This window comes from Cupressus sempervirens, chromosome 11 (assembly GCF_028749045.1).
Source record: "Cupressus sempervirens isolate cs-2001-9-10 chromosome 11, ASM2874904v1, whole genome shotgun sequence".
In the NCBI taxonomy this organism is placed as follows: domain Eukaryota; kingdom Viridiplantae; phylum Streptophyta; class Pinopsida; order Cupressales; family Cupressaceae; genus Cupressus; species Cupressus sempervirens.
Window position 1 is genome coordinate 756,278,853 of NC_143128.1, and position 24,680 is coordinate 756,303,532.

The 24,680-nt window shown below is 33.8% G+C and overlaps 1 protein-coding gene across 1 annotated transcript; it reads right to left on the bottom strand.

Annotated features, from left to right (window-relative positions):
* Positions 1-17,859: 17,859 nt before the first annotated feature.
* On the bottom strand, positions 17,860-18,892 carry LOC149531803 (uncharacterized). Its single transcript, XM_089808398.1, has one exon. The coding sequence runs from the start codon at positions 18,847-18,849 to the stop codon at positions 17,860-17,862; it is 990 nt and encodes a 329-aa protein (XP_089664524.1). The 5' UTR covers positions 18,850-18,892.
* Between the last annotated feature and the right edge of the window lie 5,788 nt (positions 18,893-24,680).

The window sequence follows — 24,680 nt, forward strand, 5'->3', positions numbered from 1 at the left end:
TTTATTACTCTTTGGACAAAATTAAGTGTATTATTAAAGGAAACATTACACCTAACTATTTTGTTGAGATCACATTTCCCTTCCATGCCAGAGTTCCTAGCCTATGTTTGTAAAATATCAAGAAATGGTAGTAATAGAAACACTTTCCTATACCCATTGCATTGGATCCATCTACTATCACATGCTATATTTAAGTTTCTAAATGTATCACTTTAAGACTCAAAGACATTAGAGTTCCAAATAATTTTGAGAATTGTGGGTAGTAAATAAAATTTTTAAGTGGCATAATAATGTTTCTATTTGAGATCATACAATGAAGTTATCAAGATACTCATGTTGAAAACTATAACTCCTTAAAACCTATAATTTATTACATGGTATCACCAAGTAGTGATTATCCACCAATCCTTGTGCTTCTTGCTACAAGTGCCTCCCTCAACATGTTGCTTTTTATTATATAACTTCATGCCTCATGAACTTCTTTTTCCTTTGTGCATCATACTAGTGATGAGGAGCTATAGTGTATGATTGGCTTCTATGTTTTCTTGCATTCTCTTATCCTAATTATGGATCACAACTCATATAATCCAAAACATTGATGCTAAAAAAACACACATAATCAAATCCAAAAACAAAAACTTGGGTAAATGCACAAACCTGTGTCACATTTTATAAAGGAGAAGTGATATCAGAATTTAAAATCTTCAACTTTAACGAAATAAAAGTGGCATTTGTGCTTAGAATTTGAAGATGATGTAAACTAATCAAAACTTTAAAAAAATTATACAATCATAATTGTGACTCCGAGAACTACAAAAGTATATTTTTAGTTTTAAAAAATAGTTCAATTTAGTAGGTCAAATTGGCCTTCAAAGTGAGATGTTTACAGAAGTTCTTATTTTTTCTTGTTTGGCTGTCACATAGGCTGCCACATAGACTATTTCAGCCGTAACTATTTCGGTCGAAATAGTTACGGCCGAAATAGTTCCGGCCTAAACACCTGTCGACAGAATAAACCGCTAGCAGTTAATGTGACTATTTGATATAAAAAAAAAAATTTCCTTTTAAAAAAATTAAATATACAGGGACAGGGAAAATTGGAAGAAGATTTTCAAAAAACAATTAATTTTGAAGCAATTTTCAACAACTGTTTTGTGGATTTAATCAATATTGCAAAGGATCAAATATTTTGAAGGTGCTTTTTTTCTCTTCTAATTATTTTTATTTTTATGTATTATATATTGAACCATTAGTTGATATTTAGTGAAATCTAATTTAAATTTTTTTTTTTTCTATAGATTGAAATATTCAATGTGTAGTAAAAGGAAAAAATCAAAGAAATATGATAGAAAAAGAGATGACAAAATGAAAGGCCATACAAAACATGCTCAAAACCAACCTTCTAAAATTCTTGAACATGATGAGATTCATGAAGAAAATGAAAGTAATGAAGAGGAAGGAATTGGCAGTTCTATTGATAGAGACAAATTAGAAAGCATAAAAAAATTGATGGATTTGGATGAAGAACTACTTTTTAACCAAATTCCATCTAAAGATATGATAAATGATAACACTATCAGAAAGCATTGTCAGAACATGTGGGATGAATATTTCAAGGATAAAAGTATATTTGGACAGGTACAATTATTTGTCAAGTTATTTAGGAGAAAAGATATGAGACCTGTTTTAGAGATGTTGGGTGTTGATAACAGGAAAAGCCATGCCCATAATATTAATAAAACAATAGTTGAAAATTTGCAAAATGCTTATAACAAAATTGACAACACAACTCAAGGAGGTGATTTGAGTAATGCACGTAGAGCATTGATGACTACTATATCTAGTAGAAAATTGACACATAGAAAATAGGTACGTGCAATTTCTGATGTACTATATATATCTAGAAGAATTGTCCAGAGATACATCAAGAGGAGAAATATGCTAGATGATAACATTGAGAATAACTGGGTGAATATTTGTAGAGTTCCTCGAAAAGACAGGATTTCTGAAGAAGTAAAAAGACAAGTTATTTAATTTTGGACCACACATTCTCGTGTTTCTTCCAACAAGCGTGATACTATACAAATTAAAGATCAAGAAACAGGGGCCAAAATTGAACATCCAAAAAATTTCACAGATATAACTCAAAGTGAACTTTTTGAAGCATTCAAACAAGAATTTTCAAATGTCAAAATATGTCAGAGAATGTTTGAGAGTTTACATCCTTCCTTTGTATGCATAAATAAGATGCGAGAAACTTGTTGTTGTAGAAATCATGTTGAATTTGGTCTACACTTGTAATCATTTAAAAAAGTTATGGCAATACTTGATCCTAATTTGGTCATCCCTAGTAGTACAACACAATTTGTGAGGTCCATATTATGTGATAAATTAGAAGATTTAGATGAATTCAAAGTGCAATGCATCAAAAATCAGTGTGAAGATTGTGCAGATTTACACAAATTTTCTAAAATTATGCAAGTTGAGAATATTAATGAATCCACACCAGTTTCATGGATGAGATATGAATATGAGACATACCAAAATAATAGAGGGGATGAATCCAAAAAAATTGTATTGAAGGAGAGTGAATTGCATTATGATGATTTCATGGCCAAGTTCCATCCATTGATATATCCACATATCCAATATTGTCATGGTGCACGATGGAAATCTAAACAGTTTCGTGATTCCAAAAATTGTTTTCCACCTGGTTGTATACTTTTAGTTGTAGATTTTTCTGAGAATTATACATTTGCACCTCATACAGAGCTCCAAAGCCAATATTATCATTCTGAACAAGTTGCAATATTTGTGCAAGTGACCTATAGACATGCACAATTTGAGGTGGATTAGATAGAAAGATTGGATGAAAATGAACGCATCATCATCAAAGAGGTTCATTTCTATATTAGTGATGATAGAGTTCATGATAGGAGTTGTGTGGCTCATTGTTTTGTAATGTTCTCTGAAGATCTCAGAAATCGTGGAATAAATATTTCAGAGCACTGGATTTGGTTTGATGGATGTGTAGGTTAGTATACACAAAATAGTTACACATTTATTTAACTTTATTTTAACTTATATTTATTTGGACATGTCTATTTCTATTTGATATATGTACATGGATAATTGTAGATACTTATCATGTTTCATGTTCATAGGACAATTCAAATCTGCAAAAGCATTTAATTGGTTAGCAATGCAACATGCTAGAACCAATGTTAGGTTTTTATGGAATTTCTTTGAAAGTGGATACAGAAAAGGGAAGCATGATGGAGCAGGAGCATGTATAAAATGTGTGCTTCGACAACATGAACTTGCAGGTAAATATATGCATTTTTAAAATGTACATGTTTAATACTGTAATAGGATATATTTTAAATTTGATATATACATGCATATTGTTTGTACATATAGGGAATAGGATAGAGAGCGCAAATAAAATTGTTGAATGGTGCAAAGTTCATTTTGCTACTCAAGATACTGAATACAATAAGTGTTACTTTTGGGAGGTGAAAGGTGAACTAAGTTATATTTATTTTTAATGTATTTTTCAAATCAAGTTGAGTTTTTAATTAAATATTTATTTTGAAATATGACAATTATTTTTTGTATTTGTAACAGATATAGATCGATCTAATCCTTACAATTGTCAAACGATTCCTGGAATTAGAAGTTTACATCAAGTGATGGCTACAGGAAACCATAAACCTCTAGTAACTAAAGTAAGAGAGAAAACATGTTTTTGTGATGACTGCATTAAGGACAATGTAGTGAGTGCATGCGAAAATATTGGAAATGGATATGTTTCACATTGGGATTTGAAGGAGATAGTTAGAAAGCCTCCTTTTGAAGATGTTGACATTGACATTGACATTCATGATCCTGTATATTCAGCTGATTATAAGCGCATTTTTGATTTAGTTATGGTAGGTTTGTGTGCATATATACATATATATAAATTAATATACATGTATATTTGTATTAAAATTAATTTATATTTATCTTTTTATATACATGAAAGAGATATTTTTGCAGTTCAAGCCTTACTAGATAATGCGGAAAATGTGGGCTAATGGAACTATAGATGCACAAAAGAAAAACACAAGTTGCTAGAAGGAACTATAGATGCTGATGAACAGTCATATCCAATTGGATCAGTTGTTATTGAAGGAACATATTATCAAAAAACAAGGGTAATTGGTAGTGGTGTTGAATTTATTGAATACAAGCCTAGAGAAAAGGTTTTACACTACAGTAACCATGTTATAGCAACCAAATTATAATTTGAAGCAGTACAAAGAAAAGGATGTCGTGGAAATCAAAAGTGGAAATTGCCTATTGAAGAACATGAAAAAATTCTAGAGATAATAAAAAGTAGAGAGGATCCTAACAATACATTGTTTGTGGAGCTCTAGTTTACCTATGTACTTATTGTGGAGCTCTAGTTGAGTTATGCTTGTATAGCTCTTATACTTTCATATTTAATATTGACAGGATATTTGTTTTATAAATTTTTGTACATTGGATCATTTATCTTGCATATGCAAAATTAGACATGTATTGTTATTTTTATTTAAATTCAACATGGATATCTCATTTAAGACCAGGTCTCTTAGGACCTCCCCTTAAGACAACCCTTTTAGTATTTGTATGTATTTATATGTACATTGTTTATGTTTTCTTACATATGATTGTTAATGTTATTATGTATTTATGTACATATAATATTTATATGTTCTTATATGACACATTCTTTATGTTTGTATATATAATCATTATGTTCTTACATGTATATGTTTTATGAACTATGTTACATATTACATACATTATATTTTATTAATTAAATGTTGTTAATTATAGTTAATTAAGAATGTATGCCATTAAATAGAGTTAATTAAGTCATTAAATAGAGTTAATTATTAAGACATTAAATATAATTAGATTAAATATAGTTAATTAGATTAAATATAGTTAGTTATAGTTAATTAGGTTAAATATAGTTAATTATAGTTAATTAAGGCATGTCATTAAATAGTGTTAATTAAGTCATTAAATAGAGTTAATTATTAAGATATTAAATATAATTAGATTAAATATAGTTAATAGGATTAAATATAGTTAGTTATAGTTAATTAAGTTAAATATAGTTAATTATAGTTAATTAAGGCATGTAAATAGAGTCAATTAAGTCATTAAATAGAGTTAATTATTAAGACATTAAATATAATTAGATTTAATATAGTTAATTATAGTTAATTAAGGTATGTCATTAAATATAGTTAATACATGATCTACATTAAATATAATTAGACTAAATATAGTTAATTATATAGTTATTTAAGACATGTCATTAAATATATGTTATATTGTTATGTACATCGACCATTAAAATTATATAGTTAATTACACTTAGATTAAGGCATTAAGATGAATAACTATACATATACATGTAAACTTGAATATTGAAAATATGAATAACATATAGAAACATGCGCATAACACATACGTAAGTTACATAAAAGATGAAGACATCAAAAGATCAATAAAATAGACGTCTACATTAAAAGATCAACAACATACATGTGCATATATCTGGAGAATATAATGTACCCATATCAAATGTATAAAAATAGATCATGTATCAAATGTATGGAAATAACATATATATAAAACATCAAAATATCCATATAAAACATCATTTAGTGTCCATGATATAAACACGTATCTAGAAATAACATATAAAACATCAAAGTGTCCATATAAATCATGTATCTGAAAATAACATATAAGACATCAAAGTGTCTGGATATAAAATGTATGCATATGGAAATAACATATAAAACATCAAACCGTCCGTATAAATATGTATCTAGACATAACATGTGTGTAATAAAATAAAAGGCCACATATGATCTAATCAGCTACATCCCCCCTCCTGATCTTGGGCCTTGTCCCCAAAATGGTCTATCAGCTGCATCTGAACCCTATGTCAAATGATAACTTGAACCATTTAATTATGTGTACAAACAAATTATATCAAGATCTACATGTGTATATATATATATATATATATCGTAACATACCTGGGACTCACGACGTGTAGGATCTATCGGTGTCTGCAGATCAGCAAAACGTAACATACTATCACTCAAACCCTATAACACATACACAAACACACACATATACATTAATTTAAACATATAAACATATTATTTACTATAATAAAAATAAATCTAAACATATAGAGATATTTACCGTAACATTATGTAATGCTTTGCTAATCTGACTGATATCTGAATCATGTAATGAAAAAATAGTATTAGCATCCAAGTCAATAGTGCGGCCCTGATCTGAAAGCATGGAAGTAAATAGACCAGGCTGTATGGTGCCACTAAGATCTTGAGTGGGGGGGGGGGGGGGGTGTTGTAGGGTCCTGAGTAGCTAGGGCTGGTGTTGTAGCTTAGGCCTGTGTAGCAGTAGGAGTAGTAGAAGGTGCAGGAATGTCCTCCTACCTCTGTGAATCCTTTGGGGCTGCTATACGTGAAAAAATATGTCTAATCTAAGAGCTCATGTCATGAAGTGGAATCCCTAAGAGTGTAGATAATGCTCGATATGCATCTAAAAGATCAGATGCTAAATATGATGCCAAACGATGCAATGCATCCACCTCTAAGACTGCAGAAATGTCTATAGGAGAAGGTATGTCTGCAACTCCATAATCATCATCAAAAGGTGTGCTAGATGATGTAGCTATGGGAGCGGTACCTCGAGACCGTAGCATATATCAACTACATCGATCAAAAGAAATCTCGTGTAATTGTGTGGCAACAGTGGCAATGCTCAAAAAAATTTGTGTCCTAATTGTGTCATCAGGAACACTTTCACCTGCAGTAGCCATCTGTGGACCTCTCAGCATAACCAAAAGGTTTGGACCCACCATTGCCTGTTTGTTAACAGGCGTAGGAGTGTCCGCGGGTCTAAATCTATCAGAAAGTCTCCCCTAACCTTGCCCAACATGCCCTGGATAATCTGTATAGTCAACATCATAGTGTAAATGAAGTTCTGCAAACAATTGTTTGCAGAAATATAGGGGGAACTCATCCTTCTGTGGCCATCTATGATGAGTAGCCAACCAACAAGGATACATCAATGGTGCGACGAGTGGATCAGTACACTTCGTCGCAAAGTAGCCTCTGACTCTACGATGATCTGCATAAGATGGAAACATGGATTTCACCATGCCGGTGGAAACCTTAGTGTCAATTTGTGTGTACTTCACAGTGCCAGTGACACTATGAGATAAAGAAGAATAAAATGTCTCAATGCTCATATCATCAAAAGGTTTGTATGATTCAACTGTCTGAATCATACGAAATAACTCCTCTCGCATCGCTGTGACCTTCTCCCTATTAGGGAGGGTGGTAGAAGAGGAAAGTGAGGTATCCAAAACCTGCATAGCATGAGATAATCTCGCAACTGTATCTCTAAATAACTGTTGTCTATCATGAGTGGAGGAGGTCGATCTACGTGTTGTACTAGACTCAGCACTCTGACCCCCACCATGAACACTGGCATCCCCTGAGGATGTAGGAGCACGATCCCCAGAACTAGATGCCATAATGTATATATGAAAATAAATATGAGGATATGAATGTGAAGCTACAAGAGTGATAAATATCTAGAGATCTGCACATGCATATATATACAAATATAAACATACAAGTGTATTTAAATTAAAATAATTAAAACTTAAATTTGATTTGGAACACATGTACATATAAATACACAACATTAAATGTATGGTGCTAAATTCAATGTAACATACATATGTATTTAAAAAAAAATTTACTTAGAGACCATATCTAATGTACATTGTAACGTGCTCATGCAAATGTGAAAAATAAATATTCGTACATGTGCATGTATATGCAATAAAAATAAAATAAAATTTCTTTATTAAATGATAACTAAGTGTACACATGTACATACATGCAATAAAAAAATATAATTCTTGACTAAAATCTAGATTTTGATGTAAATGCTTTGATGATTATGGGGAGTGTAGATGAGAGTTAGGACATAGGGATAGAAAAATTTGTTACTAGATAAGTAAATGAGTTTAGTTAGCAAATGCTAGTTTATAATTTAGAACTCATGACTTAATTTAGTAGTTTGAATTAGAGTTAAGAATGTTAATAAAGTAAATGGGATATAGTTTTATTAAGGTTGATAGTAAGGTCAGTCTATTATGTGCTAGTAAACATATGAATACCTATTACAACCTATAACAAACATAATGACCTAGTAGGAGTCCTTAGGTCCCCTTAACATATATATGGATAAAAATACCTAGAAATGTATCATAAGAGGTCGTTATGTGTCATTTGGTAATGAAAGAATCATCATTACCTAATAAGACCTATTATATCCTAATAATACATATTAAGACTTATTAGAACCTATAAAAAATAGTATGACCTATTACGACTCCTATGTCCCCTTAAGACACACATGTATGGATAACGTATTGAAAAATGCAGTTGACATAAGTGATCTTAATGTGTTGTTTGGTAATGTAAGACTCATTATTACCTGACAATACCTATTATGTGCTAGTAAACATATGAATACCTATTACAACCTATAACAGACGTAATGACCTAGTAGGAGTCCCTAGGTCCCCTTAACATATATATGGATAAAAATACCTAGAAATGTATCATGAGGTCATTATGTGTCATTTGGTAATGTAAGAATCATCATTACCTAATAAGAACTATTATATCCTAATAATACATATTAAGACTTATTAGAACCTATAAAAAATAGTATGACCTATTACGACTCCTCTGTCCCCTTAAGACATAGATGCATGGATAACGTACCTAAAAACATATCATTGAACTGATCTTACTGTGTTGTTTGGTAATGTAAGACTCATTATTACCTAACAATAACTAGTTGTTAAAATGAACATCATCAATATAAAAGTGTGGTTCATTCGGTTAGTAGAGGGCCTATGTTATGGTTAGAATGTGGTATGGGTTATGATTGTAGTTAAAATAGGGTTATGTTAGAAGGTGTATTTAATGTCAAAATTAATTTCACCATAAGATATTATTGTTTCATCTCTAGATCCATCAGGTTATGTTAGAAACTGAATAATGTCCCCTAAAGGTTTGCTACATTTTTTACTAATATTTTTCTACATGTTTACCTCATGTTTTTCTATATTTTTAAACTAATTTTTTTGACATTTTAACCTAATGTTTTTCTATATTTTAACCTAATGTTTTTCTACACTTTTAACTAATGTTTTTCCTAATATTTTTCTATATTTTAACTTAATATTTTTCTACACTTTTAATTAATGTTTTTCTACATTTTTATCTCATGTGTAACTACATTTTTGCTAACAAATTAAGTTAAATACCATTCTAAAACAATCTAAAATAATTAAAATAATTCAAACATATTAAAAAATAAACAATTTTAAGCATTTCACTCACAAAATAGGTCAAAAATAACTATTTTAAGTACAATTAACATCTATTAATCAAAAAATACGTTTAAAAGCTATTAAAAAATGGGGAGGAAAAAACCACTAACCAATTATGGCAAAAACCGTTGACCCGCTCTCCAAAAATCCAAGAACTACAACAGTAACAATGATAGCCGCTAGAGGTTTGCGGTAGTTTTTATACCGGCTCAGGGTTTTGGCCGTAACCATTTTAGTCGAACGGGTTTCAGCCAGAATGGTACAAGCCACGTAGGCATGCAAAACTGCCACGTATGTTCAGTCAGAGCCATTACGGTCGAAACCATTACGACCGAAAGGCTTCCAGTTGAAACAGTGAAAGATATCACAAAGGGTGACACAGGTTTGTGCTTTTACCCACTTACCTTTCCTCTTAATTCTATTGATGAAGACAAAAGTATTGAAGTATTACATTATTTAAATTAGGATTAGGTTAAAATAAACAAAATAAACTTATTATCATGCAAGTATAGGGAAGTTATATTGACATCATACACCTATATAGCTAATATTTGCACCTGAGTGTGCAATGGGTACACCATAAAGTTATTGAAAAGCATTTGGCTATTTACCTCTTTGTTCATAAATCTATATATATATATCTCTCTCTCTATCAATATATTTTAGCATTTATAGTTCTCTCTCTCTCTCTCTCTCTCTCTCTCTCTCTCTCTCTCTCTCTCTCTCTCTCTCTCTCTCTCTCGCACGCACGCACACACACACACACACACACACACACACACACACACACACACACATCTTCTCAATTGATCATAATCTCTATCTTTATCTTGTTCTTCTCCCTCCATTTATAAAGATATATCTCTCTATCCATCTATCACTCTTAGTCACCTTCTTTCTGTACATTTCCATATTTCTTTCCCCCCTTCTCTCTCTATCTCTCTCTATCACAACATATATCCCCTTTATAAACTCCCCTATCTTTATCTTTATCTTTATATCTATCCCTTTCTTATCTTTGATACACTTATATCTTTCATCTACACTCCCCCTCTAGCTCTATTTTTCTCCTCTCCATATTACTCTTCATTATTTTTTATTAAAATGATTAATATTAAAAAGAAATATCACTCTCACACACACAATCTCTCCCTCTATATTTTTAAATATTCATGAAGAATATGTTATAGATATTAATATAATATTATTTTAATGTCAGATCATTTTAATATTGATTATAACCTTTCTTATGACAATAGAAAGTCTATTTAAACAAATTAAATACAAGCATTCATAATTTCAAAAAATCTATACAATTTTTTAAAAAAAATATTCAAGAAAAATAAATTTAGATAAATGTTTTAAATTGGTGAAGGGTATATTTCAACTTCTATTAAGTGTAACATACAAAAGTTTTGTAGAAGGTACAATGAATTCGAAGATTTCATTTTTGACAAATGGCATTGTTGAAGTGAGAATATTTTCTCCAAATAATAATTATATACAAACTTTGAATTCTCTCAATTATGACCTCAAAATTTCAATCAGAGCCACTAGAATGAAGTCCCCACTTGTAATATATATTACGAGTTGGATGTATCAATTGCCATTTCCTAGACTAGTTCATATGCTCTTCAAATTTTATTCAAATTAGCCAATGGAAGAGAGATTAAAAATGAATATGATCTCTAAATATATAAAATGCAAGGATTAGCTTGTATTTATAAGACAGAAAATGGATGGTCAAGGGCATTGCAAGGAAGAAGTGAAATGTTATCGTCAAAAGATTAGGAAAATTGATCTGGGCCATTGATTGATAAATTAGCTCGACCTCTTTCAAATAGGAGAATGTCTACGGTGTAATTTGTAAGGAAGTAAAGGTGCGCAGAATCACTTCCTACGTTAATCTTTGAGAGGATGATTATGCAAATCAAAGTAACTATTGCAAAGATCTCAAGAAATGCATAATAACATAATCAAAATAACAAAGAACACACAACACAATGATTACTATGGGGAAACCCTTTCAGGAGAAAAACCCCACCCTCCAAAACTCGCACAATGTATTATCAAACCAAGATGATTACAATACACTTGCAATGCAAGTTCTTACAGGAGCGCATCACCACAACTCTAACTTGGAGAGACTCCTTCTAGCACCAGTCTTGCAAACTAAACTCAATTACAAAAACACCTCCCCAAGCCCTCCTTTTATAGTGATTTTACAACCTGAACACCACTTATGGTTTTACAAAACCATGGGAAAAACTACCATGCCACATGTTACCCATTTTTGACATTTACATTTCCAGTATGGAAAAACAACCAGGTTAAAATAGTAATCCCGTCCACAATTTTGTCTCTTAGTCTAGACCCCTATAAAAGTCACAAAATGAGTCATCAAGGCTCTAAAAATGACCTACCTATATTCTACTATGGACAAGACTCATTTTAACAACTCACTAACCATTTTCCAATGCATAAACAAGTGGAAAACTTCCACAAACAAATTCTAGAATTTTCCAAGAAAGGATTGCAAGGTTGAGATACATGTTTCTCAACATTCTCCCACTTGTCGAACACCTTGCAAGAGTCAGGGGATCCAAAATATCATGGACTTAATTGCTAGGGGCCGAGAGGCCCATAGACTCTGAACGCCATCTGAATTTTTTTGTGCTCACAGGCTTAGTTAATGCATCAACAACATTCACCAAAGTCTCTACCTTTTCCAGCTTCACCTTGCTGTCCTCGATCATATCTCTCACAAAATGATATTGTACATCAATGTGCTTGGTCCTCGCATGAAAATTTGGGTTCTTCGCTAGGCAGATTGCACTCTGGCTATCACTATAAATTGTCACTGCACCCTGTTTGAACTCTATATCTGAACACAATCTCTTTAGCCAGATGGCTTCTTTGCAGGCGTGAGTAGCTACCATATACTCTACCTCAGTAGTGGACAAAGCGACCACAGCCTGTCGCTTACTCATCCAACTGAATGCACCACCAAACAATGTGAACACATACGCATTGGTGGATCTTCTTCTATCAACATCACCAGCCCAGTTCGATTCCACATAGCCTTGAATATCCAAGGAATGCTCACTTCCTGTTCCATGAAAAAATATTGAGTACTCTGAGGTACCCCGCAAGTATCTAAAAACTCTTTTTACTGCATCCCAATGTGCTCTTCCTGGATTAGACATATAATGGGAAAGTACTCCCACTGCTTGGGCAATGTCTAGTCTTGTACAAACCATAGCATACATCAAAATTCCAACAGCACTCTGATATGGTACTTGACTCATCTCTTCCATCTCCAATAGGGATGTAGGACACTGTGAGCTAGAAAGCTTTGTTCCCATAGTAATAGGAACACTCAATGGTCTTGCATCCTGCATATTGAATCTTTTCAAAATAGTACCAACATACTTACTTTGGCCTAGCCAAAGCTTTCTGTTCCATCTATCTCGTATAATCTCCATTCCCAGAATGTGCCTAACTGTACCAAGATCTTTCATTTCAAACTTTATTGAGAGTTGAGATTTTAACTCTACAATCAAACCTTTTCCTTTGCCAATAAACAACATGTCATCGACATACAAGGCAATAACCAGGAAACCATCACCATCAGATTTGAAATATATACAGTGATCATATTTAGATTGCACAAATCCCAAACTCAAAACATGTGTATCAAACTTTTGGTACCACATCCTAGGACTCTGTTTTAAACCATACAAGGATTTCTTCAATTTACAGACCAAATGACTTTTACCTTTCACCACATAGTGCTCTGGCTATGACATGTAAATTTCTTCCTCCAAATCTCCATGAATGAAAGCAGTTTTCACATCCATTTGCTTGATCTCTAGATCATAAGCTGCTACAATAGAAAGAAAAAATCTAATGGATGTCATTTTGGCTACTGGAGAAAAAATCTCACCATAATCTACTCCCTCAACTTGAGAGTAACCTTTTGCAACTGAACATGCTTTATAATTCTCAATGTTTCCATCTGAATCCATCTTCCTTTTGAACACCCATTTACAACCAATAGGCTTCCATCCTTCAGGCAATGGTACAAGGTCCCATGTTCGATTCCTCTTAAGAGCTGCCATTTCTTCATCCATGGCTATTTTCCAAGACTCTGAATCATGCATACCAAGAGCCTCTTCTATAGATCTCGGTTCATCAATGTTAGCATTCAATGCAAATATGCACCTCCAATCATCAGGAGAATGCCCATACCTTTTAGGTGGTTTCCTTTGTCTAGTAGATCTTCAAACAAGATCTGGTGTAGGTTCATGAGGTTTAGGTTCATGATTAGGTTCTCCCTCTTCCTCTGATGATTCAGAACTCGTAGAGCTCTCTTCAACATCTTGTCTTTCTAAGGGCCTTGATTCAACTTTCTCTGGTGTAGCAGGAAGTTGAATCAAATCTTTCTTTTCTTTAATTTGTTTTGGCTACACTGTAACAGAAGAAGGCTTAGTTTCTCTAAAAATAACACTTTTGGAATTAAAAACCTTTTGTGCAACAGGATCCCAAAGCTTGTATCCTTTCACACCATAACTATATCCGATGAAGATACATTTGATAGCTTTTTTGTCCAATTTTGTTCGCTTCTCCTTTGGCACATGAGCATATGCCTCACAACCAAACACTCTCAGATGTCTAAGTGAAGGCTTGTGGCCTAACCACGCTTCCATTGGCATCTTATCAAAAAGAGCTGATGTAGGAGACCTATTTATCAGGTAGCAGGCAGTGGCTACAGCTTCAGCCCAAAAATTTTGTTCTAGTCCAACACCACTCAGCATACTCCTAGCCTTCTCCATCAAGGTCCTGTTCATTCTTTCTGCAACTCCATTCTGCTATGGAGAATACAGAGGTGTCTTCTCTCTTTTAATACCACAATATTTACAAAATGTGTCAAAAATATTGGAGCAAAATTCACCACCATTATTAGTTATCAAGAATTTTATTTTCTTTCCAATCTGCAATTCAACCATTGCTTTAAATTCTTTGAAATGATTGAAAACTTCAGCTTTACTCCTAAAGAAATAAACCCATGTTCTTCTACTAAAATCATCAATGAAAGAAACATAATAAACTGATCTACCAATAGAAGTAACATCAACTGGACCAAATGCATCCAAATGAATTAGATCCAAAATACATTAAGACTTATGAGAACTTGAGTAAAACTGAATGCAATTTTGTTTACCATAGATACAATGCTCACAAAAATCGAACTCAAGATTGCAATCATTCAAACCATCAACAAGGTTCTTATTTTTCAAGGTCCGTAGGCCCTTCTCACCTATGTGGCCAAGTCTTTGGTGCCATTACATACTCTTCTCTGTAGGCAACTTTGATTTGGTAGACAGAGCACCCTTCGGTACCCAAAAACCATGACCATCTATTGAAAGAGAAACTCTCTTCTTCTCCAACTGAGTAGTCTTTTTCACAATCTTATCAGAAGTACTATTGCACTTGACTGTGTGTGCATCAAGTTGGTACAATGTACCCAATCTACTTCCTCTTGCTATTACCATAGCGCCTCTCACCATTTTTACACCTACTTCAAAAAATTGTACATGCACACTCGCATCTATTAGCTTACTAACAGATAACAAATTCCTTGCTAGTCCAGGGATATGCAAGACACCATCAAATCTTCTAATTCTACCATCAGAAAATTTCACACGAATACTTTCATGACCAACAATATCAAGTACTGAATTATCACCTAAATACACCTTACCACCATCAAAATTTTCATACTTACTAAACCAATTCCTATTAGGAGTCATGTGGAAATATGCACCTGAATCTATTAACCATGCATTTTCACCTACATGAGTGGCCAAGGCTGTAATCAAAGCATTTCCATCTTCCTTCTCAGACTCAGAATCAGAATCTTGCTTCTTCTTCTTCTTCTTTTTCATTTCCTCTTTGCAGTCCTTTTAGAAGTGTCCAGGTTTGCCACAATTCCAACAGATTGCCTTGGACTTACTAGGAGATTTCGATCTCCCCTTATTTTTGGACTTAGAATGGCCATGTTGCTTTTCATTCTTGCCTCTTTCTTTTGGTCTTTCATGAACACTCAAAGCCTCTTTGGCATTCAGAGAGACCTTCCTTCTCATCTCCTCAGAAAGTAGAGAACCAACAACGTCCTCCATCTTCAAGACAACTAAAGTGCTCCCTATAGCCATCACAAGACTATCCCATGAGTCTGGCAACGAACATAACAAGATTTAACACCTTTCTTCTTCATCCATTGGCACCCCTACTGAGGTCAACTGAGTCACCAACATATTAAACCTTTCCAGATGCTCAGAAATTTGTCCACCTTCTTCCATTCTCAAGGAATACAACTTCTTCCTCAAGAAAATCTTATTCACAAGTGATTTCTCTTGATAGATCTTACTAAGCTTTTTCCAAAGCTTCTTCGCGGTAGGTTCTTCATGGACATTAATCAGAATCGAGTCTGCAAGACACAATCTAATGAGACCTTTAGCTTTTCTATCATTCACATCATATTGTGCGGCTAATGTTGGATCTATGGGCCTCAACTTGTTCTCATTAATCCCATCCCATAGATCCCGATCAATCAACAGATCTTCCATCTTCAGCTTCCACATCTCAAAGTTTGTGCCAGAAAACTTTTCAACATCAATTCTCCCTAACATGCTTGCCATCTTTTAATCCTGCAACATAGAAATGAAATGCTCTGCACAAGCTCCCACTCAAACCTTGATTAGCTCAAAAAACACTGTACCCAACAAATAGAACCAAAACTGGCCAAACTTTGATACCACTTGTAAGGAAGTAAAGGTGCGTGAAATCACTTCCTATGCTAATCTTTGAGAGGATGATTATGCAAATCAAAGTAACTATTGCAAAGATCTCAAGAAATGCATAATAACATAATCAAAATAACAAAGAACACACGACACAGTGATTACCGTGGGGAAACCCTTCCAAGAGAAAAACCCCACCCTCCAAAACTTGCACAATGTATTATCAAACCAAGATGATTACAATACACTTGCAATGCAAGTTCTTACAGGAGCGCATCACCACAACTCGAACTTGGAGAGACTCCTTCTAGCACCAGTCTTGCAAACTAAACTCAATTACACAAACACCTCCCCAAGCCCTCCTTTTATAGTGATTTTACAACCTGAAAACCACTTATGGTTTTACAAAACCATGGGAAAAACTACCATGCCACATGTTACCCATTTTTTACATTTACATTTTCAATATGGAAAAACAACTAGGCTAAAATAGTAATCCCGTCCACAATTTTGTCTCTTAGTCTAGACCCCTATAAAAGTCACAAAATGAGTCATCAAGGCTCTAAAAATGACCTACCTATATTCTACTATGGACAAGACTCATTTTAACAACTCTCTAACCATTTTCCAATGCATAAACAAGTGGAAAACTTCCACAAACAAATTCTGGAATTTTCCAAGAAAGGATTGCAAGGTTGAGACACATGTTTCTCAACATAATTATCAATTTAAAATAAGACTTTTCTGACTAATTATAAAAGACAAAAAAAAGTCAAACATGATTCTTTTGTGAAATTGTCTCAAAAAAAGTGTTGTTTTCAATCACAAAATATACAAATCATGAAGATCAAATGCTGAACATTTCAAAAAAATTCATTGTTTTTTTTATATTTTAAAATTTAGTCAATAGTACAATTTGTAATGAGGATAGCCGCATCCATATTGCTCAACATCCTCACAGTACCAAAATAATGAGTGGTTCTATCTTCTTCTTCATTGATTTCCATTGAAAATTTCTAGAATAAATGCATTAGGATTTACATTCTGATCACCTAAAAATAAATAAACTTAACAAACCAAGAAATGGGTGGGATGGCAGTTACTGTTATAGCACTAATCTATATCTATGAAGTTAACCATGACATTTATTTCTCACTAAATAAAAAATATCAAACTAATTTTAGTAAAATTCAAATACTTAATACATTTTTTTAGGGTCTATTGATCTCCTTTTCTTATTTTATTTTAGTGCTAACACTTTTGCTATCAATATAAGTTTGATATTCTTTACTCTTCCTCTTCTAATGCCAAGAAAGTCCACACCTAACTATATGAACCCATAACAAAGTCACTTCAAAGCTATTCTAGTTAAACAAAATCAATAAACCATCTTGCATAGAATCTTACTCATTTCATTCAATCCATTTCCTCGCCAGATAATATCAACTTTTAGAGCATTCTTCAATTTGAAATACTCTTATTTCCTACATTTCTTTCTTTTTAAGACTGAACAAGAAATAATTTGGACAATATTCCTTTTCCTAACAATCACTATGGGCCAAACATCTGCAGCTGGATAGAGGCATCCCGGAGAATCATATAACCTCCATTATACATCTCAAAATGATTGGACAAAGCCGCCTTATCGATGTCCTCTTGGTGACAAGATTTGCAGACAAAGTAAAGAACGGTGTGAGTGAGCAGCCATACTAAATCAACAACACACTGCAACACGACCACTACCACAACAATTCCCATGCTCATCCCCTTCTCTCCCTTTCCATACAATGAAAAACTCTGAACACCACCAATAACGCCCAGAAGCAGCGCATACAAAACATAAAGTGTCAACGCCGTATCTCTCTTTCCTCTCATAAGTCGTTTGCTCTTCCTCAAGGCGTCCAATCCATGTCTATCCTCCACAACACACACCACGCTGGCAAGTTCCCACACCATGACGATGTACACGTGGAAGAACAGAGCAACGATGACAATAACAACGACCCCAACGAAGAGGGTCCGTTTTTTCAGCCCAATCACTCCGTATATCAACAACCAGAAGAGCAAGGAACCCACTAGGGCCAAATTGTATAGAAACATAACAAGGAAAAACCAGAGAAAAGTGACAGCGAGGCGCTTCCATACTTTGGGTACGATGCTCATAACCTTTGTGTAACACAATTCTTTCCCCGCGTAGATGCATGCCACAGTGTACACCACTGCTGACCTGGACAACAACGAGAATGCAAAAATTAGAGCTCCATACACCGTCGTGAATAATACAAACTCCGCAATATGTGTGTGAGAGCCGTGGTGGACGCTTTCTGTGGCAGAGCTGCCAAACGATACATTGCTCTTCATTATTTTTTTGAGGAGTGGGGCTGAATAAAAGGTGTGGCCATGGATTACAAAGGAGAGAGGAAGCAGTAACGTCAGGGCGATGGCTCCCAAGGGTTTTATCTCTCGGCGCATGATTTTCCACGCCTCTCCCACAATTCCAAAGGCGTCAAGGAAATGCAATTCTTCCTCTTCTCTATCCATCGTCCAAAACAGAATATTTTGCTGCCAGAAAATGGTTATGAGTTTTGGTAGTCCTATAAAAGAGTTGATTTGCCGAGGCGTCGATGTGCGGGTAATATAAATAGTGTTGCAGAGCAGCCGGTGAAGTTTTTACGCGAAGAATCAACGAGACTGTTTCAAATAGGGGGCTCAGTTATGATTTATGGCCTCGAAGACTTGGTAAAGCATTTGACTGAGAAATAAATTATAGGGAGGCCTCCTGGTCTTAATACGCTAGACCTGGATTTTCTTCCATAAATTGTTTCTTTAAAGCTTTCTAGAAAACAATGCGATAAGGAAAAAGCCAGCTCCTTTCATTCTTCAAAGTCGTACAATAAATTAATTATATTCTAATAGGTAGAGGGTTCTTAAAATACGATTGAGATGGTTTCTCCTCAATGAGCCTTCGCTATATTTTATTTTAATTTTGGGGGCATTGATTACGGAGTTTGACCTTGTAAATATCCCCTTTCTAAATTTTTTAAAGAAGACTTACATAATTTATATTGATATAATCATTTAAAGTTTATTTAGGACTATTTTATTCTATATATGCTTGGACTGATTCTTATTATTAGACATCATTAATTATTGATTCTAATTACTTTTTAATCAATATTCATTTTTCTAATAACTACTATGGGCCAAACATCTATATTGTTTGAAATAAAAAGATTCTATAATCATTTATCACATTTGTGCTAAGTTGGACATTATGTTTCCATTGTTCTCAAACTCATTTACATGATTTCTCTAATACCACATATGAGGGGAAGATTCAATGTATTTGATATCTTAAGAATTAAACATATAATTAAATTAAGGTACTTACTAAGTGGTAAGAGTTATCACAAGACAGTTGTAATTGTGCACAAATGTATAATGCCAACATCCCCTTTAAATCTTACACAAGAGAAAAAAATGATTACCTAAATGAATACATATTTGAGAAGATATTCTCTTAGAAAGTCAAATCATTAATTAAGTAGAAACACCATAGGTTACTTCATGATCCTTATAAAGGTGTACTCATAAGTTAAATCATCGATCTCGTAGTCCCTAACTCTAAGATATAGACACTAAATTATGCTAGGAAAAAATAATCCTTCAAATAGTCTCTTTACCCTTGGAAGGATGATAATTAATAATCACAATTTTGTGAACTATTTGTTGTGAGTTTTTCACTTTATTGATATGTGTATCTCAAGAGCCAAAGTAAATTCCATCTACATATTAAATCTTTGAACATTGAACCATAAAGAAACGTTATTGGGCATGAACGAATTCAAACAAAAATGGACGATTGGTTATTGCTTGCACACATAGGAAGCATCTATCTAGCTGACCAAATGACTATTATTTCACATTTATAAATTATTATTAAAATTAAAATATAACTCTTTTATAATTTTTTAGTAATTAATAAAATATAATAATTAGCCATTGGGTCGGTTGTTTAGCCATTTCGGCACACGTATGGTAGTATAGATCAAAGAAAAGATTCTATGAATTGCATGCAAAGAAACTTCTATTCTAAACTCATTTTTTCTTTCCTCTCATAACTTGTTTTCTCTTCTTCAAGGCATCCAATCCCTGTCTATGCTCCACAACACACACCACGCTGGCAAGTTCCCACATCATGGCTATGTACATGTGGAAGAATAGAGCAATGATGATAGTAACAACAACACCAAAGAGGGTCCACATCTTAAGTCCAACCACTCCATATAATAAGAACCAACAAAATAGCCCCCCCACTAGGGCCAAATTGTATAGAAAGATAACAAGGAAAAACTAGAGAAAAGTGACAGCAAGGTGCTTTCATACTTTGGGCATGATGCTCATAACTTTTGTGTAACACAATTCTTTCCTCGATCACTAAGTGTGTAGACAGATCACCCATTGTGAGGTAGTTTACACTAGGGTTTGAGTGGAAGCACAAAAATGCCTCCACGAAGAGAGTGTGGTGGAAGAGTTAAAGGTGTTACACTTGAGGATTTTAGAACCCTCCAGAGGCAAACACAAGTGATGCAAGAAATTTTTTGTAGAGGAATGAATCTTTCCATAGGAAATGAGGAAAGTGAGGATAAAAGATAAGAAAAAGGAAATGCAGATCCAGACATAGTAGAGGAAGTTCTTAACCCAGAGGAGGTGAAGCTTTTTGATGTTCCCACATTTTCAAGAAAACTCAACATAGAGGAATTGATCGAATAGATTAATGAATTGGAAGAGTACTTTGAATATGAAGATATTAAAGATCCAGATAGGGTGAAGTTTGCGAAGGCCAAACTGAAGGGTCATGTAAAGATCTAGTGGCAAGAGATCTAGTTGGATCAAAATAAAAGAGGAAAGGATGAAATCAATAGATGGGATCAGATGGTAGCTAAAATGAAGGGACAGTTTATTCCAATAGATTATGAGCTTGATCTATTGAAAAAAATGCAAGGGTTGAAGCAAGCAAGAAAATCTATTCAAGAGTATATTGAAGATTTCTACTGAGTTCTCATTAGAACTGGCCATGCAGAAGCTGATAAGGAGAAAGTGGCTTGTTATCTTAATGAGTTATGACAAAGCATTTAGGATGAGATGAGTCTTGTTTGAGTGACTAGTATTGAGGAGGCATACCAATTTTCCCTAAGAGTTGAGGAGAAACTAAGCAAAATGTTTGATAGCAAGAATAGTGGAAGAGGTTATGGTGGAAGATTTGGCAGATGATCTTATGGAGGTCATAATGATGATCAAAATAACAAGGATGAGGCTAGAAGTAGCAGTCAAAACCAAAGGGGAAACAATTCCAACTATTTCCATGATTAGAATAATAGAGATTAGAGAGGAAGAGGTAGAGGAAAACAATCTGGAAGAGGAGGCTTCTATGGGAAATATTTTCACTATGGAGAAGAATGGCATAGAGCATTTGAATCTACCTTACACTAAGGAAGGATCGATTGAAAAAGATAAGGCTAGGCTAGAGTTGCACATGTTGATGAAGATGTCAGACCATTGCATTCTAAAGATGATGAAAGAGGAGAGGTAATTTTTAATAGAAGAATCCTGCTGAGTGGTGAGAATGAACCTAATAAAGAAGGAGCTTATTTTTGCACAAGGTACATATGTGAAGATAAGTGTTTTGATGTGGTCATTGATGGTGGAAGCACTAACAATCTGGTGTCAAAAATGATGGTCACAAAGTTGAAGCTGAAAAGATAGAAACACTTGCATCCATATCGTATTTCTTGGGTGAAAGATGACCACAAATTCATCGTCAATTAGTAGTTCTCGATGAAGTTCAAGATTGGAATCTACCAGGATCAGGTACTATATGATATCATACTTATGAATATATGTCATATGTTGTTGGGTAGGCCATGGCAGTTTAACAAGCATGCTGCACATGATGGGCGAGCAAATACTTACACTCTAACCAAGAATAGAGTGAAAAATAAGTTGAAGTCATTGAAGTAGAAAGAGGAAAAGATATGTAGTGCTGAAAAAATATGTTTTATTGATGGAAAAGAGTTTCTCAAAGTTATGAAGTGTGAGCATATATGTTTTGCTATAATTCCAAAAGATAGTAAAGAAGAACAAGAGGAGGTGCCTGCAAAAGTTGTAGATATTTTGGGATAGTTTTCTAACATTGTATCAGATAATGTACCTGATGGATTGCCCCCAATGGGGAAGATTAGTCACTAGATGGATTTAGTTCTGGGGCCAGTTTGCCAAACAAGGTAGTGCATAGAATGATACCAGAAGAAAGTCAAGAGTTGAACAGACAAGTTCATGAATTGTTGTAGAAGGGGTTGATTCGAGAGAGTCTGAGTCCATGTGTAGTACTAGTTGTATTAGCACCAAAGAAGAATGGAGAATGGATAATGTGCATAGATTTTCACTCTGCCAACAAGATCACAATCAAGTACAAATTTCTATTGCCAAGCATGGATGATATTATGGACTGTTTGAGTGTAGCTGAGTATTTCATAAAGATAGATTAGAAGAGTGGGTACCATCAAATTTGTATCAGAGAAGGAGATGAATAGAATACTACTTTCAAGATGAGGGAAGGACTACACGAGTGGTTAGTCATGCCTTTTGGGATAACTAATGCACCGAGCACTTTCATAAGGCTCATGAATGAGGTAATGAAAGAGTTTCTAAGTAGATTTGTCAGTATTTACCTAGATGATATTTTGATCTTTAGTAAGACATTGGAGGATCATTTGATCCATATTTGTAAGGTGTTTGATAAGTTCAGGGAAGAAAGTTGCTGATAAACTTGAAGAAGTCCAATTTTGTAAAGGAGTTGGTTTACCTAGGATTTGTAGTCTTAGCCAAAGGTCTAAAAATGGACCAAGAGAAAGTGAAGGCTATCCTTGAATGGCCTACTCCAAGGAGTGCAATAGAGGTAAGATCTTTTCATGGACTGGCTAGTTTTTACATAAAGTTCATAAGAGGTTCTAGCATTATTTGTGGACCCTTGACTAAAATAATGAGAGGGGATAGGAAATAGTTTGAGTGGACTGTAGGAGCAGATAAGAGTTTTAATCTATTGAAACATAAAGTTACTGAACAACCTATTTTACCACTTCCTAATTTTAACAAGGTGTTTCAAGTAGACTATGTTGATAGTGGCACTGCAATAGGAGCTATTATGATCCAAGTAGGTAGACCTATTGCTTATTTTAGTGAGAAGTTGAATGATGCAAAAAGAAAATATTCTATTTATGATTAGAAATTTTATGCTATAGTTCAAGCATTGAAGAAGTGGAGACACTATCTTCTTACTAAGGAGTTTATTTTGTACTGATCATCAAGCTTTACAAAATTTAAATAGTCAAGAAAAATTAAACCAAAGGCATTTGAAGTGGGTTGAGTTTTTACAAAGTTATACATTTGTTTTGAAATAGAGGAGTGGGAAGTCTAATAGAGTTGCAGATGCTCTTAGTAGAAGACAACTTTTATTGACAAAAATTCAAATAGAGGTGGTTGGGTTCAAGGAACTCAGTACTTTGTATCTAGATGATCCTAATTTTGGTGAAGTGTGGAAGCCTTGCATAGAACCTATTACACTTGATAGGACATAGTGGTTGGATTTCATGAACCAAGATAATATGTTATTCAAAGGAATCTAGTTGTGCATAAGTTCAATGAGAAAGAATCTCATCAAGGAGAAGCATAGTGGCGGATAGGTGGGACATTTTGGTAGAGATAAAACATTTTTTTTGGTTGCTAAGAATTATTACTAGCTATAATTGCATCAAGATGTGAAGAAATTTGTATAGATTTGTAAAGCATGTAAGATGAAAAAAGGAGTGAAGGAGAATACAAGGTTGTATTAGCCATTACCTATACCAAAGAAGTCATGGGAGGATGTCAGCATGGATTTGTTCTTGGATTACTGAGAATGTAGTGTGGGCATGATTCTCTCTTTGTGGTGGTGACAAGTTTTCAAAGATGACACATTTTATTTCTTGTAAGAAGACTGGTGATGTTGTTCATGTGGTAGTGTTGTTTTTCACATAAGTGGTAAGACTACATGGTTTGCCAAAGAATATAGTTTCAGATTGAAATACTAAATTTATTGTGTATTTTTGGCGTACATTGTGGAAGAAGTTGAAGACAGATTTGAAATTCAATTAATCACATCATCCACAGACTAATGGACAGATAGAAGTTGTGAATCGCAATTTGAGAAACTTGCTGAGATGTTTGGTTGGAGACAAGCCAAAAGGATGGGATCTAATTTTACCATAGGCAAAAAAATTATTTAATAATTCCATAAACAGGAGTACTGGTAAATCACCATTCTATATTGTATA

Excerpts from the sequence above, each read along its gene's own strand:
- LOC149531803 (XM_089808398.1), bottom strand. The coding sequence starts at position 18,849 with ATGGATAGAGAAGAGGAAGAATTGCATTTCCTTGACGCCTTTGGAATT.